Source organism: Mauremys mutica, chromosome 7, assembly GCF_020497125.1.
Source record: "Mauremys mutica isolate MM-2020 ecotype Southern chromosome 7, ASM2049712v1, whole genome shotgun sequence".
Classification (NCBI taxonomy): domain Eukaryota; kingdom Metazoa; phylum Chordata; order Testudines; family Geoemydidae; genus Mauremys; species Mauremys mutica.
This window is the reverse complement of record NC_059078.1, coordinates 29,614,456-29,632,652: the sequence shown is the minus strand read 5'-3', so window position 1 is coordinate 29,632,652 and position 18,197 is coordinate 29,614,456. Positions and strand designations below refer to the sequence as shown.

At 56.5% G+C, this 18,197-nt stretch overlaps 2 protein-coding genes across 7 annotated transcripts; one reads left to right on the top strand and one right to left on the bottom strand.

The window, feature by feature from the left end:
* Positions 1-4,297: 4,297 nt before the first annotated feature.
* On the bottom strand, positions 4,298-8,302 carry C7H11orf68 (chromosome 7 C11orf68 homolog). Of its 4 annotated transcripts, none has more exons than XM_045025617.1 (3): positions 8,261-8,302; positions 7,009-7,200; positions 4,298-6,716 (listed from the first exon to the last, which is right to left on the bottom strand). In XM_045025617.1, exon 3 carries the CDS (start codon positions 6,686-6,688, stop codon positions 5,948-5,950), a length of 741 nt encoding a protein of 246 aa, XP_044881552.1. In that variant the 5' UTR covers positions 6,689-6,716; positions 7,009-7,200; positions 8,261-8,302; the 3' UTR covers positions 4,298-5,947. The 4 variants fall into 4 exon arrangements, with proteins under 4 accessions (XP_044881552.1, XP_044881549.1, XP_044881550.1 ...); XM_045025614.1 differs by having other exon boundaries at positions 8,158-8,291; XM_045025615.1 differs by having other exon boundaries at positions 8,222-8,282.
* A 1,076-nt stretch (positions 8,303-9,378) lies between these two features.
* DRAP1 (DR1 associated protein 1) lies at positions 9,379-17,862 on the top strand. Of its 3 annotated transcripts, none has more exons than XM_045025608.1 (7): positions 9,379-9,603; positions 13,676-13,748; positions 15,000-15,093; positions 15,617-15,783; positions 16,555-16,645; positions 17,073-17,158; positions 17,623-17,862. In XM_045025608.1, the coding sequence occupies exons 1-7, from the start codon at positions 9,562-9,564 to the stop codon at positions 17,709-17,711; spliced, it is 642 nt and encodes a 213-aa protein (XP_044881543.1). In that variant the 5' UTR covers positions 9,379-9,561; the 3' UTR covers positions 17,712-17,862. The 3 variants fall into 3 exon arrangements, with proteins under 3 accessions (XP_044881543.1, XP_044881544.1, XP_044881542.1); XM_045025607.1 differs by having other exon boundaries at positions 9,382-9,603; positions 15,617-15,736; XM_045025609.1 differs by lacking the exon at positions 15,617-15,783.
* Positions 17,863-18,197: the final 335 nt, after the last annotated feature.

Sequence of the window (18,197 nt, the reverse complement as noted above, 5' to 3'; positions counted from 1 at the left end):
GATCTTGCTGTTTGGATCTGGAGTGACTCCAGGTATGGGGGTGAAGTTAGGGCCAGATCTTGCTCACTAAACTCAGAGCCCCCCTAGGAGTGTGGATGAAGTTAGGCCTCAAATCTTATGCTCTGGCCTTTCTCTGAGAGACATTCTCTGTGAGAATCCAACATGCTCCCTGTCATAAATATAAAGGGAAGGGTAACAACCTTCCTGTATACAGTACTATAAAATCCCTCCTGGCCAGAGGCAGAACACCTGGAGCATCTACAAAAAGTCTTTGAGCGCATAAGGGAGGCAGGACTAACCGTTAAGGCTAAAAAGTGTCAAATAGGCCTAAACAGAGTGACTTAGCTTTGACACCAGGTGGGTCAAGGAACTATCAACCCCCTACAGGCCAAAGTGGGTGCTATCCAAAAGTGGCCTGTCCCAAAGTCAAAGAAACAGGTCCAACCCTTCTTAGTCTTGGCTGGATATTATACGGGATTTGTACCGCACTACAGCCAAATCACCGCCCCACTGACAGACCTAACCAAAAAGAAACAGCCAAATACAGTTCAGTGTACTAAAGCAGGGGTCCCCAACGCGGTGCCCGCGGGTGCCATGGTGCCTGCAGGGGCATCTAAATGCACCCACGTCCTGGCCGGCGGTGGAGCATCTGCCGAAATGCCGCCAAATTTCTTCAGCGTTTCGGCGGCGACGCCTCTCGATGATGTCGCTTGTCGGCAGCAAGTGGCGTCATCAAGAAGTGTCACCGCTGAAACGCCACAGAAATTCAGCAGTAACGCCTCTCAATGACGCCACTTGCCGCCGACAAGCGACGTCATCAAGAGGCGTCATCGCCGAAACGCCGCAGAAATTCGGCGGCATTTCGGCAGATGCTCCACTGCCGCCACGGTCCAGACGAAAAGGTTGGGGACCACTGTACTAAAGAATGTCAGAAGGCCTTTAACTAGCTTAAAGCAAAACTCATGTCTGACCCTGTGCTAAGGGCCCCAGACTTTGACAAACCATTCCTGTAACCACACATGCGTCCGAGCCTAGTGTGGGAGCAGTTTTAATGCAGGAAGGACCGGATCAAGAATTCCATCCTGTCGTGTTTCTCAGCAAGAAACTGTCTGAGAGGGAAAGCCACCGGTCAATCAGCGAAAAGGAATGCTACGCCATTGTGTACGCGCTGGAAAAGCTACGCCCATATGTTTGGGGACAGCATTTCCAACTACAAACCAACCATGCTGTGATGAAGAGGCTTCACACCATCAAGGATGATAACAAAAAACTTTCGGTGGAGTTTAACTCTCCAAGATTTTGATTTTGAAATACAACACATTTCGGGAGCTTCTAACAAAGTGGCTGATGCACTCTCCCGTGAAAGGTTCCCAGAATCAACTGGTTAATATTGTCCTTGAAATGTGGAAAATAGTTAGTTTTTATATAGTCAGTAGGATATCTAAAGGTACATGTGTCGTCTTAACTCTGTTTTCTCCTAGAGCTCCAGGAAGAAATCACAGCCATTGTGGAACTGGCTGTCCAACACTATCTGTGATTTGGGGTGTGTGTCATAAATATACAGGGAAGGGTAACAACCTTCCTATATACAGTACTATAAAATCCCTTCTGGCCAGAGGCACAAAATCCTTTTACCTGTAAAGGGTTAAGAAGTTCAGGTAACCTAGCTGGCACCTGCCCAAAAGGACCAATCAGGGGACAAGATACTTTCAAATGGAGGCAGGGGGAGAGACTTTGTTTGGTCTGTTCTTTGTCTGACAGATCAAGAAAGCAAGCCATCCAACTCCATTAGGATTAGTAAATACTATTAGGAATGTGTTAGTTTACTTTTATTTTGGCTTGTGATTTTCTCTGTGCTGAGAGGGAGGTGTATTCCTGGTTTTCTTTTTGTAACTTTAAAGTTTTGCCTAGAGGGAAATCATCTGTGTTTTGAATCTGACTGCTCTGTGAGATGATCTTCCATTCTAATTTTACAGAGGTGCTTCTTTTAACTTTTTTCTTTCTAATAAAGTTCTGTTGTTTTTTTTAACGTTTTGTTTTTGGTTTTTTTTAGTGGTCTAAAAAAACCCAAGGTTGGTTTGTGCTCATCTTGTTTATTCTCAAGCCTCCCCAGGAGAGGGGGTGTAGGGCTTGGGGGAATATTAGGGGAAATTAGGAACTCCAAGTGGTCCTTCCCCTGAGTTTTGTCTAATCACTTGGTGGTGGCAGCGTTACTTGGTACAAGGGAGAATTTGTGCCTTGGGGAGTTTTTAACCTAAGCTGGTAGGAATAAGTTTAGGGGGGTTTTCATGCAGGTCCCCACATCTGTACCTGAGAGTTCAGAGTAGGGAGGGAACCCTGACACCCCCCATTGCAGTCAATGGCCTTGCTCCAGATCTGGTTAACAACTCATACAGTCTGTGGTGTGGGGAGCAAAGAGGCTTCACCCTGTTTTTGCTGTTCTAGGAGGTGGCCAGAAAGACTTGCTTAATTTTTAGCCTTGAAATTATGGTTGTAGGAAATGCCAGATCAGCTCAGTCTAGTCATAGGTCTGGTCTCTGACAGCAACCAGCACCAGGTGCAAGAACCTGCTAGTAGCAACTGTGGTGTAATCTGCCCCTATGAAGGTCTCATCCTGCCCCCTAATTGTTGAGAGCAATTTAAGATGAAGCATCAGCTTAATATCCCATAGTGACTAGTGGCTGGCTGTTCTTACCCAGATAAATGGCCACTTGCTCTTTCAGTAATAAATTTGCAACCTCAATATGGCCCCCTGATAGAGTTCCCCCGGCTAATCAGACCTAGAGCTTTGCTGTTCATCAGTTAGCTCTTTAGGCCACAAGGCAGAGCAAACCAAAGTGGTAATAATAAAAGGTAATAATTGGAGATATACCAATCTCCTAGAACTGGAAGGGACCTTGAAAGGTCATTGAGTCCAGCCCCCTGCCTTCACTAGCAGGACCAATTTTTGCCCCAGGTCCCTAACTGGCCCCCTCAAGGATTGAGCTCACAACTCTGGGTTTAGCAGGCCCATGCTCAAACCACTGAGCTATCCCTTCCCCCACACTGCCACCTCTCCCATAATTTTATATCCTTTTCTCCCCTCTTGAAGATGAATGCTCCTGACCTTCCTGTCACAGAGCATTTTCCCACCAGGCCTTAGATTGTTCTCGTTGCTCATCGCCTCCCCTTTCAATTCTGCAGTGAAATTCAGTGGGAGTTCCCATATTCCAGGGGCATCCAACCAGGCATTCGAAAGCAAATCCTCTCTAGCTGCCTGGCTGGTGGGTCTTGCCCAGATGCGCAGGGTCCAGCTGATCACCAGATTGAGGGCTGGGAAGGAATTTCCCCCAGGTCAGATTGGCAGGGACCTTGGGGTTTTCACCTTCCTCTGTGGCAGGGTCACCTGCTAGGATCATCTGGGCATGTTTTACATCAATTCCCTGCCATCGCAAGGGCTTTGGGGACCCTGTTCTCTGCTCCGGGCTCAGAACGGATTAGTCTCTTGAGGACTGAAATGCTTTGATCTAACTCAAATCACTGGAGTCAATACAGAGGTAACTGGGTGGAACTGAATGGCTTGTGGTAGTCAAGAGCATCAGCCTGGATGATCTATTGGTCCCTTCTGGCCTTGAACTCTATGAAACATCAAGTAGAAATCCACCACTCCAGCTTTTTTCCTCTCATCAACTAGCCGAAGAGCAAGCAGAGGACAAGGCAGCAGAAATGTGTCCCAGGTCCACTGTGGGTTATAAAGAACTTAAGGGAATGGATCCACTGGTGGTTCAGGGGGAGGAGATGATGGGTTGTCTAGTTTTGGGGTAGGGGGGAGTCTCTTCCCCAGCTTTAAGACCCCAAGAATTCAGAGATGGCTCTTGGCCCAGTGTTGAGCTTAAAGCTGAAGTCCCAGTAAGAAACTACAGGGATCCCTGTACCCTCTCCCTGCTTCAATTGGGCCATCCTGGAGGTGCCATTACCTGTTCAGAGGATGGTGTAGGATTAGGAATCAAGGCTCCTGGGTTCTAGTCCCAGCTGTAGCTGGGGACAGAAGTGAGGGCTGATGGGGAGGGAAGATGCAAACACACCATACAGGGTTGTAGATAAGGGAGTTCCCAGGCACTAGGTTTCAGCTTATGCTCCTCCCTCTTCCAGCCCATCATTTTGGGTTCTGGTGGTGCCCCCTGTTGGCTAATGTACAGCCTGTATATTACACTCAGTGCCCCCTCCCACACACACCCCCTGCTAGTTGATTTCCACCCCTACCCCACAGAGGCCTCTCCACTCCAGGCTGCCTTAACCCCAGTCATCAAGCAAGAGGCCAGGATTGTGTGAGAAGAGCTTTCTGTGTCCCACAGCAAGGTCCTCCTTCCCCCATTCTCCCTCCCCACCAGGAGGGCAGCTACTTGCAGGGACACAGGACATGCCCCTCCCTTTGCACAGAAGTGGGGATGCTAACTGTGCTTGGGCCACCCAGCTGGCATTGGACCTGCCCCACCAAGGTGTTTTGGCCTCCTCATCCCAAGAAATAGAACCCCATTCACAGGAGAGAAGTTGTTTTTATTAATCCTGTTTACACCTCAAACACCCATTAAACACCTGGGAGAAACATCCTGCAGGAACGATCCAAAACCCCCAGCAAGCCCTTGCTCCACTGTCATCCCCAGGAGCCCTGCTTTCCCTTCCCCACCAGTGAGGGTCAGGCTTCAACATGCTCAAGCCCCAGGCGAGGCATTTCAAAGACCACCTTTGCGCAGAGCAGGCCTCTGGGCAAGGAGACAGCAGCCATTCATGGCTCCTAAAGCAGGCAGAGGGGCTCCAGTGCTGTATCTACACCCCCTTTGACTGTTAAATGTCCCCAAAAGGGGGGTTAAACAATCTGCGCCATTCAGGGGACTTGACACACAGCCCTTTTCCAGGGCGGGAAGAGCCAGAGATGCGTGTGCACAGACCCTATGTCCTGAGAGCAGTATGGGGAACAGGCTCAGTGAAGGATCTACAGTACTTAGTGGGGGCAGCAGTGGACACCTACTACTTTCTCCTGTTTTCCAAGAGCCATGGCTCTGCTCCTGTCTCCCTCAGACACCTTAATGGGCCCTGCACAGACCTGTGACTTCGTTCACGTAGCACCCTTTTCCCCACCAATGAGGGGCTGCAATGGCTAGAGAGAACTAGTTACTGAGAAGGCTGTTGGAAACATCACCCAGCTGCTGCTGGATAAGCAGAGGTCAGGATTGCCTCCTCTACTAAGTGAGCTCCGTGTCTCAGGGAAAAGGCTTTCCTAAAGGACAGGCTGCTGGGAGCTGTGGCACTTTCAACATACCAGCAGCACTGGAAGGTGGTCGTGGTGAGTTGAACCCACAGCCCTAGCCCTTGGCTATATGGAAGCACACAGACCATGAAGGAGTTAATAAGCATGCAGAGTGACACCAGCAAAATTTAAAGAAGAGACAGTGCCAGCTGGTCACAAGAACCTCCTGAGTCTTCTAACAAAGTGACTGCAGCCCAGAGGAGGCTTTCCAGGGAAACAGGGAGAATCTCATTAATATAGAGGCAGCTAGTGGCATGGCCAGTGCTGCATCATGCATGAGTGTGCCAAATGTGGCTGAGAATCCTGCAAGATAGTCCACTGTCATCTTTAACAGAGGTGTGACCAGCAGACTACATCTCCCAGCAGCCAATGCTCCTCCCTGCTGACTGAAGGATCTCAGCCAGTAGCAGTTACTAGCAGAGCACCTGTCCTTTGAAAGAGGGAGACAGTTACAGCAGCATGGAGCATTGCATTCTGGGATTTGTAGTCTGTGTGGGGCCTCCAATCCACTCTAGGTTCTATGTAGATTAAGTGCAGGCCACACCAAACAGATCAATCAAAATGTAATTAGTTTCAGAGCACAGTTGGGAGGCATTGGTGCCAGCTGCCCATGTTGGAGAGGGGAAAGGAGGAACTGCCAGCTGGGGAGCGGGGCCCAGTCTAAGTCACCTCAGTGTTGCTGACTTTGTTGATGATACGGGAGCGGCGGGGGATGCACTCTAGGTCAAACTTGCTCTCGTAGATGGTGGGGCAGAGATGCCAGCGATTGTCCCGGTAGATGCCTAGGTAGGTGTAGACATCGGGCTTGTAGGAGAGCAGGCACTTGACACCAGTGCCCCGGATGGCAGCGTCCGCATCCATCACCTTCTCCTCGTCGGTGAAGTCATCTGTGTAGATGCAGATGACATGCTTGCGGTCCGAGTTGGGGTAGCAGGGGCTGACTTTGGCCACCCCAAAGTGCCCCTCCAACACAGAGCGGGCAATGCCACTCCAGGCGTGGTCCACCTTGAAGCCAGTGTCCAGGTGCATCAGCCACTTGCCAGTGAGGACGCAGTGGTTGAGCGCCAGCTCGCGGATGGTGTCGAAGGTGACATGGCGCCCACTGATCTGGAGCCGCTCCCAGGCCTCCTGCAGCCCCACCACATCACCTGACTCTGGACAGTAGTTTGGACCATAGATGGCAATCCAGCCCACAGGCTCAGTGTGGTGCTTGGGGTCCCCAAAACGAGACACTCGCGAGGGCTGGTAGGTCTGCAGCCACTCCTCGAACTCGGCCCGTGGGGTCTTTCGTGCATCAAACACCACCCAGGGGTCCATGTCGGCTGCCATGGACTCAGCGGCCAGGTGCTCGGCCGAGAAGGCCCCTCCCTTCCCCATGTCACCATCATCCTGGTCTGACATCGCTCACTGGCCTGTGGAAGGGTGGAACCTAGGACAGAAGGGTCAGGGAGATTGGAAGCAACATGATGATGTACCATCTAGCCCAATCTCCACAGCAGGACCCAGGACAGAATCAACCCCTAGAGTCCATCCCCCAGGACCCTGCCCAGTATGAATAGAGATTCCCCACTACCATTGCTCTTCCCACTATGGATGGAGACCCCCATTAGCTCCCATCCCCCCACAACAGGACTGTCCCCGATAGCCCATCCCAGAGGGTCCTTGCCCACTCTTGATTGAGGCACCCTATTAGTTCCCATCCATGAACCAGAATAATTTACCTGCTGTTCGTGGGCTGCTGGGGAAGTGAACACAATGTAGGATGGGTATCCAAATGCAGGACAAGCAATCAAGGGCTTGGAACGAGCAACACTAATGTAAAGACCACCTGGAAACCCAGCTGAGGATCTGTGTGGCAGTGCTTGGCAGGCTGTCTGCTGTACATGCCCCACAAAGATGCTGCTTCAACTTTCCTATTAAAGAAAAATCATGGCTCACCATGGAGGACAGAGAGCAGAGCACACTAAATGATCTTTTAGTCAGCCCAGTTAGAAACACTGCCATGCCAACAGGGTATAAGCTCCAGATCCCCCACTGTGTCTTTTAAACTTGTCCTAGACCAGCTGCACTCAGCCACTTCCCCACTGGGACCCTTCCCCACACAGCACAGTGGGAAAGGCAGGGGGCATGACACAAACACTTCATGTACTGAGGCCAGCAACATCCGTTCCTTTGTCAGGCCAAGAGCGCTTGAATTGGCTTGTCCCATACCACTTAGTGATTCTCCCCCACCCTGAAGATCCCTAGATTGTCATAGCACAGCGTCAACTTGAGGATTATGACTCTTCTCCCCTCAGGAGAGACAGTGGGAGTTAGTATCATTAACCTCTTTATTACAGATGGGATAAACTGAAATGCTGAAAGGGGAAGGGATTCACCCACCCAGCAGCTCTGAAGCAGAGCTTGGAAGAGAACCCAGGAGTCCTGCTCTCCTCCCCCCATTCTAACCCACCAGAGCCCCCTCCCCCTCAAAAGCCGGGAAGAGAACCCAGGAGTCCTGCCCCCCCCATTCTAACCCACCAGAGCCCCCTCCCCCTCAAAAGCCGGGAAGAGAACCCAGGAGTCCTGCCCTCCCCCATTCTAACCCACCAGAGCCCCCTCCCCCCCAAAAGCCGGGAAGAGAACCCAGGAGTCCTGCCCCCCCAATTCTAACCCACCAGAGCCCCCTCCCCCCCAAAAGCCGGGAAAAGAACCCAGCCCCTCTCTCACTCTGAGCGAGCGCGGAGCAAAGCCCGCGGGCCCCTCCAGGGCTGCACACGGCGGCAGGGGACACCCCCTCTGCGCGCCCGCCAGGCCCCCTCCTCCCCACGCAGAGCCGCTGGGCCCCTCCTGAGACCGTTCCGCAAGCGCCCGCCAGGGCTAAGCCTCACCGGCCCTTCCCGCGCTCAGCTCCCGAGAGCCCCCATACTAAGCCCCCCCCCCGCTCCGCCTCACACGGGGGTAACGGCCACGGGGGCGGGGCCTCGGCCTAACCCGGATGGGGAAACGCGGCGCCGGGAGGGAGGAAATGAAAGACCCGGATGTGGTAGGGTGAAGTGGGAGGGGCTAACCAGAGAGGGGGCGGGGCTAGCGTACGGAAGAGGATTCTCGGGGGCTGGGGGCGGGGCTAAAGCAACCAATCCGCTCCAGCCTGAGACCCCTCCTCCCCGCCCAGCAGTTTGTGACTGTGACTCCAGTGTGCTCCGTGGGCCCTGTGCGTGCGCAGGCCCGTGGGGCCGCGCTGCAGCTGGGTTTGAGGTGGCCCATGGCGGAATGGCGAGCAAGGCGTCGCAGAGGCCCCAAGCCAGTGGCAGGCCCATAGCCTGACCCGGAGCGGTGGTCTGTGGGAGTATTGGGTGTTAAACCCCCGTTGGGGCCATTATACAGGGACTCCTCACCCGGTGCAGCCACCTCTAGGATGGGACACGGGCTGTTTACACAGGGCTCCCTTGCCCAGCATCAGATGTAGCGGAGTAGGGCACATGGCTGAGAGCGGGGGAAAGAGCCAAGGACATTCCTTCTGGGGCACCTGGCATTGGCCACTGTTGGAAGTCAAGATACCTTTGGTCTGACCCAGTGTGGCCATTCTTATGTACATCAGTGCAAAAGCACAGTCCCTCTGCCATCCTTAGTGCTCCACGGTGTAAGGAGAACCTCAGACCCATGGATAGCGAGCTGTGGAACTCAATCTACCTGCTCAGGGAAAGGGGGCTTGCCTGAGATCCTCCATACGGGGTAGGGACTTCATAGACCCCCCCCATCCCATGTCTCAGGAACTGGGTGGCTCTTGGAGGGCCTCCATAGCCTGGTGACGGGGGACCCCAGGACCCTCTGGCATGAAGGAGGGGCTGGAAGAGCCGCTTTCTCTAGGGGGCTGGAAGAGGGAGAAGAGAGGGGAGGCGGAATAGCAAATGGAGGACACAAGTCCTGGTGGGTGGTAGAGAGAGCAGAGTTGTGGGCCCCTAGGTCCTGGTACTGCGGGGAGACCCTGGAGGTGGCATTGGAGGACCCCATGCTGGGGGAACGGAGAAATGCGGTGGGAGGGGGAGATCGGGGGCGGGTGACGAAGGAGAGTCACAGGCGGGGGGGGCCAGCGGAGGGGGGGGGGGCTGGAAAAGGGAGGAGTCCGGGGGAAGGGCAATGGATGGAGTCAGCCCGGCGCTGGCCTGTTCCGGTGGCGCTGGGCGCTAGGACCCAGGCGGCCGGTGTGGCGGCTGGCGACGCCGGGAGCCGGCGGGGCGGAGCACGGCGCGGCGGGCTGGGGTCGCTGCTGGAGACTGAGCCTGAGCCCCGCGATGCCGAGCAAGAAAAAGAAATACAACGCGCGCTTCCCGCCGGTGAGTGCGGGCCTGATCCCCCGGCTGGTACCCCTGGTCCCCGGGCCGGCCTAGCGCCCCACTGCACCTCCAACCCGACCCCCCGCCCGGGCCGGACCAGGGTCCCCCGGCACCCCCGACCCGACCCCCCCAGGCCGGCCCAGCGCCCCCCGGCACCCCCGACCCGACCCCCCCAGGCCGGCCCAGGGTCCCCCGGCACCCCAACCCGACCCCCCCGAGCCGGCCCAGCGCCCCCCGGCACCCCCGACCCGACCTCCCCCCAGGCCAGCCCAGGGTCCCCCGGCAACGCCAACCCGATCCCCTCCGGGCCGGCCTAGCGCCCCCCCAGCACCCCTGACCCCACCCCCGGTCCGGCCTAGCGCCCCCGGCACCCTCGACCCGATAGCCCCCCTGGGCGGGCCTAGCACCCCCTGGCACCCCCGACCCCCCCACCCGACCCCCCCGGGCCGGCCCAGCTCCCCCATTCAACACCAACCCGATCCGCTCCCGGCCGGCCCGGCACCCTCAACCCGTCCCCCCCCCGCGGGCCAGCCTAGCGCCCCCTAGCATCCCCTAACCCGACCCCCCCCCCGGACTGGCCCAGCGCCCCCCGGCACCCCCTCCCCCAGGCAGTCCTAGCCCCCCCTGGCACCCCGACCCCCCCGGGCTGACCTAGCTCCCTGGCACCCCCAACCTGACCCCCCCTTGGGCAGGCCTTAACCCACCCAAAGGCACCGCTTATCCCCATTTCCCTGGGCTGGTCTAGTGCCCTCTGGCACCCCTAACTCAACCTCCCTGTTCCAGCGTGGCACCCTACAGGCACCCCTGGGCCGGTCTAGCCCACTTGTGGGTACTCCTCAACCTCATGCCCATGGCCAGCCTAGTGCTCCCTGGCATCCCTTAAACCTGTCCTCCCAGGCCGGCCTAGCCCCCCATGGGCATCCGTTAACCCTGTCCCCCTAGACTGGCCTAGCACCCCCCACCCCGGCACTCCCTAAGCCCAACCCCCTAGGCCGGCCTAGGCCTCCTACCGACACCCCTTAACCTCTCCAACTGGCCTAGCCCCAAAATACCTCAACCCCTCTGGGCCTGGCCTAGCGCCCCCCTAACCCCACCCTGAGTCTGGCCTCAGCCTAGTGCCCTCCCCTCAGCTGTTCCAATCCTTCCGGGTCCAGCCTAGCCCCCCACACCCCTGGGTCAGCCTGTGAACCCTGCATCCTTCCCCACACCAGGTCTGGCCTAGCCCCTCCTTTCCCAGCAAGTCCAGCCCACCAGCCTCTTTTTCCCAAAGCCGGGACCTACCTCCCCCCCCCACCCAGTTTTCCTCTTCCTCCCTTTACTGGCCCCAGTCCAACATTGTCTCCTTCCTCCAGAGTGCCCCCATAGGGATGCTCCTGCTGCCTCCTCTTTTATAGGGTCCCCTGTGCACCTCAGAGACATACTTGGACTATCCACTTCTCCCTATAGTGTGTGCCTCCTATATAGGACTCCCCTGCTGTCCCATAAGGATCTTCCTGCTACCCTCTTCCCCCTACAGGGATTCCCACAGCCCCATATAGGGATTCCTCCCCATATCACCCACTGCTAATCCCCACAAGGATGCCCCTTCCCTCTGAAGGCCCTTCCCCCTATGATCTGGCCTCATTATGTTGATCTCACACCTCTTCAGGGATCCTCTGGGAACCCCCTCCCTGATGAAGTCTCATCTCCCCTCCCATGACCTCTCTGGTCAGGGCCCCCAACCCATATAGGGGTCTGGCTTTTCATGAACACCCCCTAACCATAATGAACATCCTCCCTCACCCAGAGGCTCTCTTTCCCCCTCCTCCAAAGGATGATGAATTCCACACACCTATCCTTTGGGACACCATCTCTGGTGGGCCAATGGGGGAATGTGTGCAGTTCAGACTATCCTGTCCAGTGAGACTGTGGTCTGCCTTAGGATTCCTGGGTTCTGTCCCTGGTTCTGGGTGGGGAGTAGGGTCTAGTGGGTTACAGTGTGGCCGAGGGGCGGGGGGGGGGGGGAGGCAGGTTGCATGGGAGCCAGGACTCCTGGGTTCTAATCCAAGCACTGCCATCTGTGCTGTCCTAGTAAGGGTGGAAGGGACACTTCCCTCTGCTCCCCTTTCCATAAAATGGGTTCATTCTGGACTCGCCTCCCCAGGGAGTCTACTGTAGGGTGGAGGACCTCAGTCAAAAGTGGGAAAGGTTCTTATTGGAATGGCAGGAGGCAGCTGCTACTGTGGAAGAAGTGGATTTAGGCCTCCTTTTTCCCTGGGATTCGGTGGGGCCTACTCACACCACAAAGCACTGCTTTTCTATCTTGGTCACATCTTCAGCATTGGGGCAGGATGGGAGCGGAAAGCAGCCTGGTCAGTTTCATGTTCTCTTCCCTGTCAGTTTCATTTCCTCCTTTCCTGGGTTAGGGTCCCTGATGCCAAATGGGGAACCTTCCCCATCCCCGCCCCCCCACCACCAAATGACTGAAATCTGCTTTGCCATCCTCAAATGATTAAAGATCTGGGATCAGGCCCTTAAAAAACATGATTTAAAAAAAATCAAGGGGGGTGGGTATTTTATTTGCCTTTTGCTCTGGGGAGGAGCTTTTAAGGGTCAAGATGTCAAGCTTTAAATAAAAGCTGTGATTCTCCCTGCATCTCTTAGGTCAACAAGCTGGGGATTTATACTGTGAAATTGATGGTAAAATCATGAGAGTTTGCAGCACTGAATCTAGCCCCCATCCCTCTTCAGTTCCCAAAGCTACGGTTCAGACTTTGTGGTTAAGGCACCGGGATGGGGCTGGAGATCTGTGTTCAGTGCCTGGCTGTGCCATATATTCCCTCTGTGATTTTGGGAAGACATGTCTCTTGGTGCCTCAGTTTCTCCATCTGTAATCTGAGGATAAAACTTCCTCTGTTTAGACTGTGAGCTCTGTAGGGCAGTGACTGCCTCACTCTGTGTCTGTGAAGCGCTTGATGCAACAAGGGCCCTGAACTTGGGTCAGGGTCCATGCAGTGCCCGGCACAATGGGGGCCCCCAGTCAGGGTCCATGTGGTACCTGGCACAATGGAGCTCCCTAGTCTCAGGTTGAGATCTGTACAGTACCTAGCATGATGGGGGTCCCCTAATCTCGGGTTGGGGTCTGGACAGTGCCCAGCGCAACAAGGAAGCTCCCAATCTCAGGTCAGAGTCATTTTCAATGGCTTGTGCTCAGCTTTGGTCCTCACAGTTTATGCCTGGGTTGTGACAGCTGACACCTTGTGGTTTGCCTGCTCAGCTGGGTGTAGGGGATATTATTGCCCTGTGACATGGACACAAACATCCTCTGGTTTCGACACGCCCCAGTCAAGCGCATTGATTCTGCATCTGGAGGGGTGGATCGCGAATCTGGACCCAAACTTGTGAGGGGAAACGGGAGGCCCTGCTGCATTGCTAAGCCACAGGGCACAAGGAGGGAACACAGAGCCATAATAGGGGCAGGGAATAGCTCTGGTGTGAGGCTACCAGTGCCATTGGGTAGAGGTGATGTCCCATGGGGATTGGGCAGGCATGGAACAAGTTGATGGTTCTCAGCCTTGGCCCCTGCCTGACAACCGGCCATGGGATGGGTCCAGGGGTCACCAAAGAGGCTGAGGAGCCAGCGACCCATGGAGGCTCTGCTCTTGTGTCAACCACCTCTCTGGGGGTGGAGCATGCAATGGTTGTTCTCAGGGAAGGATGACCCAGAGAAGTGTAATGCAGGAATTGGAGAGGTGCATGGCACCTGTATCCAGGGATCTAAAGTCACTTGAGAGGAGTGGGGTCTAGTGGGTAAAGCAGAGGGCCTGTGAGTACAAATCCAGCCCTAGGTTGGGGGCTGGCTGGTTCCAGGGGGCATGGAATGGGATCTGGGGCCTTTTGCTGTTAGGACAGCAGACTGGCTGGTTCAGGGGAATGGGGAATGAGTGATGGTGCCTTTCCCCTCTAGGGGGCGCTCTCTCTGGTCCACACAGCCATGTTCCTGGCACTGAATGTTGATAGGAGGGTGGGGCCCTGGGGACAGTTCATAACACCCCACCCCGATATTAACTATTTCCCCTCGTCTCCCCTCCAGGCCCGGATCAAGAAGATCATGCAGACGGATGAGGAGATTGGGAAGGTGGCCGCTGCCGTCCCTGTCATTATATGTATCCTTGGGAGTGCTGTGGTGCCCAGCTCCCACTCCTGAAACCCCAATTGCCACCTTGTAGTCCGGCCAATCCTGGGGGATCCCCCTCCCAGACAGGCTTGGTTCATCATCCTGTAGGTTTCATTGCCCTGGCTGGTGGCTAATTACAACAACAGGTTAGACAGAGAATCAGAGGCAGCTTATCTAGTGGTTCAAGTGGCGGGAGGAGGATGGGAGTCAGAACTCCTGGGTTCTGTCCGAGCTCTGGGAGGGAGTGGTCTTAAACTGGGGGGATGGGAGAGACTGGGAGCCAGGTCTCCTGGTTCTATCCCCACCTCTGGAAGGGGAGGAGGGCTAGTGGGTCAGAGCAGGATGGGGGATGGCTGGGAGCCGGGACTCTTCGGTTCTATCCGCATGAACTACGATCCTAGTACAGAGGTGGGCAAACCATGGCCCACGGGCCACATCTGGCCCGTGGGACCATCCTGCCAGGTCCCCGAGCTCCTGGCCCCGGAGGCTAACCCCGGCCCCTCCCCCGCTGTTCTCCCTTCCCCGCAGCCTTGGCTCCCTCGCTCTGGGTGGTGGGGCTGTGAGCTCCTGGGGCAGTGCAGCTGCAGAGCCCAGCCTGACCCAGTGCTCTGTGCTGCGTGGTGGAAGCAGCAGTGTGGCCCGGCTCCAGCACTGCCAGCCACTGGTGCTCCAGGCAGCATGGTAAAGGGGAAGAGGGGGTTGGATAGAGGACAGGGGAGTTCGGGGTGGTGGTCAGGCTGCGGGGGTGTGGATAGGGGTCGGGGCAGTCGGGGAGGGGGAACAGAAGGTTGAATGGGGACGGGGGTTCCCAGGGGGCAGTCAGGAAGGAGGGGAGATTGGATGGGGTGGCGAGGGTCTGGGGGTGGTCAGGGGACAGGGAGTGGGAGTGGTTGGATAGGGCAGGGGTTCCAGGGGGCCGTCAGGAATGAGAGGAGGGGTTGCATGGGGCAGTGGGAGTCCGGGGGTGGTAAGGGGACAGGGAGCGGGGGTGTTTGGATGGGGCGGGGTCCCGGGGGGGCTGTCAGGGAACAGGGTGGGTTGGATGGGGCAGGAGTCCTGGGGGGCGGGCAGATAGGAGGTGGGGGCTGGGCCATGACCCCCTCCCCTAAGCGTCCCTCCATACAATTTACGAAACCCAATGTGGCCCTTAGGCCAAAAAGTTTGCCCGCCCCTGGCCTAGTACAAGGGTGTTCTGCTCTGATCCCAGCGCTGAGTTCCCTTAACCCTTGGCTTGCCCTAGCCCGGGCGCTGGAGCTCTTCCTGGAGTCGCTCCTCAGGAAGGCCTGTCAGGTGACACAGTCCAGAAATGCCAAGACCATGACCACCTCCCACTTGTAAGTACCCTACTTCCACCTGCACTCCCCCCTCTTCTGCCCAGCTGGGGACTTCTTGACCTAACCCCTGCAGTACTGGAGCAAGGAAATGCCAGATCTACTCCACAGGCAGACCTGCCCCGCTACGGACAGACCTCTCTCACTTTTCTTGGAGCAGGGGGCTGGGAGCCAGGACTCCTAGGTTCTGTTCCCTGCTTTGCCACCAACTCACTGTGACACTTCTGGACAGTCCCTTCCCCTCCTCTGTGCCTCAGTTTCCCCCCTTTTCAACTGCGGGGGAGGCAGGAGTGAAGCACTAATCCCGAGCAGGGCTGTGGCTCATGGAGGTAATGGTGATTAGTGTTATGGAGGGGGAAAGGGGGCTTTAAACCCTGCATCCCCAGCTGGGATGGATACACCATGGGGGTCTCTAGTAGCCCTCAGGAAGCCAATAGGGGCTGGGGGTCAGGTCCCCAGGGTTTCTGAGGGTGGGGGTGCTGCAGTCCCCTCCCCCAGAGTCTGAGCTGCTCTCCGCTCCCTGCAGGAAGCAGTGCATAGAGCTGGAGCAGCAGTTCGACTTCCTCAAGGATCTGGTGGCCTCGGTGCCTGACATGCAGGGAGATGTGGAGGATAACCACGCTGAGGGCGAGAAGGTCTCCAGGAGGTGGGCAGTAGGAGGCGCTGTGCTACAGGGAGAGGGGCAAGGGCTTGGTAAGGGGTGCTCTTCTCTTGCAGCCAGTGCTGGCCGATGCCCCAGTGTGCCACCATGGGCACTGTGCTACAGGGAATGAGGCAGGGGCTCAGTAGGGGACACTCTCCCCTCACAGCCAGTGCTGGCCTCGATGCCCCAGTGTGCTGCAGGGAGCGGGTGGGACTCAGTACCGGATGTGCCCCCTTTCAGTCACTGCTGGCCCCAGCACAGCTCTAGGGGGTGCTGTGCTGCAGGGAGACACTGACACATGGTGGTCACTACAGATGTGATCACACTTCACTAAGAATCTGTAAATGAGCTCCAGTGTCGTAGCTCAATTCCCATTCTTCTAATTCCATTCTGCCTCCCAAAATCCCCGCTCTGCCATCAGAACTCAGTGTGGGGCTTCTCTTTGCTTCCAACCCCGAACCTATGCTGTGTGCTGTTACCCAGCCACCATGCCCCACACCAGAGATGTCTACGCTCCAGTGATGTGGCAAAGCGATCCCTAAATATCTCTTCCCTGTTGCATCCCATGGGGGATTGGACTTGTCGTAGGTGACTGTCCCAGTGGGGAGTGCTGGGGCTGGATTGGGAGCTTGGGAGGTGGAACCCCAAAGCATTGCTGAAGGTCATGGGGGGTATGTGGCCAGGGAGCCCTGGTGTGGAGTCAGGGAACTGGGTGGGTGACCCTTGGGTGTGGTCAAGAGATTCCTTCTGCACCAATCTCTGCTGGAGCCTCCATCCATTGGCAGTGCCCCAATGACTGCTTGGTCTCTCTCCGGATGCAGGGGCCGGAAGCCGGGCAGTGGGCGGAAGAACGGCGGCACTGGCAGCAAAGGAAAGGACCCGAAGCAGTCAGGCACGGACTCCGAGCAGGAGGTGAATCTGGCAGGAGGTGTCTCCCAGCCCGCAGGCTCCGTCCTGCATGCAGCAGTGCCCCCTCCTGGCTGAGCCTTGCTGAGGTGCATGGGGATCTGCGTGAGGGGGGTAGTCCCCCATGAGGCACAGATGGTGAAGGGTCTGGAATGCCATCCCCTCCCCCTGTCTTAGGAGGTTGCCCCTCCTGGCTGCCTCCCTGTATGATCTATGGGCTGAGTATCCCAGGAGGGGTGTAGGGTCTGGTGGTTACAGCAGGGGGCGGTGCTGAGAGCCAGGACTCTTGAGTTCTAGTCCGGCCCAGGGTGAGTCTCTTTCCCCTCTCTCTGCTTCAGTTTCCCATGGGGCCAGCTCTGGGGAGCATCAGTCACTGTTTCCCTCAGGTGGTGCCATCTCCATGCTGAGCCCTCTGCTTACCCTGCCCCCACAGGAGGAGTCTGAGGACAGCGAGACTGATGGGGAGGAGGAGACGTCCCAGTCCACGCCCCCCAGCCGCCCTACCACCCACTTCCCCAGGTACGAATCGGGGCCTGTCCAGTCAGGATCCAGAGGGCCTGCCATGCTCAGTAGTGCTGATGGGCTGGGCAGTGCTGCCTAGTGCTTATATCTTGGGCTGGGGTGGCAAGACTTCTGGGTCCCATCCCTGATTCAGGGATGGGAGTGGGATCTAGTGGTTAGAGCAGAGCATTAGCTACTTAAGGGTAGTGATAACTAGAAACCTAATAGCAGTAAGTATGATCCAGATGGATCCTGATCCTTGGGGGACTGTTACGGGGTGGGGGCATATCGGGCTGGATGGGCCTGTTACACCAATGGAGGGATGGCTACCAGGCTGGATGGGACTATGGGTCTAATCCAGGGTGGGGATACTGGAAGGGCGCATGGATCTGATTGGGCCAAGGGTTGGGGTGAGGAATATGGGGTAGATGATCTCCCCTCCCCCACAATAACCTTCTTCCTTCTCCCCTCCCTGGCTCCAGCTCTCCGGCACCATATTTGCACTTCACCTGCCCCCCACAGTCCACCATGGCCATGCCTGTCTCCGTGCCCCCGGCCCTGCCTGCCATGATGCCCTCTGCGCCAGCACCCCCCGCCCCAGCGCAGGACGAGGAAGAGGAAGATTATGACTCGTAGCCCCGTTTCCTTTTAGTTTGTTTTAGTTGCTGCATTCGGGGGGAGGGGGTGGTTCTTAAATTTATTAAAAAAAAGAGAGAAAAGCATTTTACCTCCACGTGGTTTGTTTTTATTGTCCCCCTGGGCTGGGCTCGAACCCCTGATTTTCAGAGCCCAGATCGCCTCGTCCCTCCCCACCGTGTCATCCCTCTCCGTGGCACCTTCCCCAACAGACAGCGCGTGACTGAGCCAACCCAGTGATTAGCTGCAGGTGTCTCCAGAGATGGGAAATGGGGACAAAACAGCCACCCCAGCTTGTGAAATCTCCCCCCGCCTTTCATGGTGGCTCGATTTCTCCCTCCTCAGCCGCAAGGAATCAGGGGGTGTCTTTCCCAGAGCGCGTAGGGCTAGCGCTTACATTGGTGTTATGGGTGTCATCCAG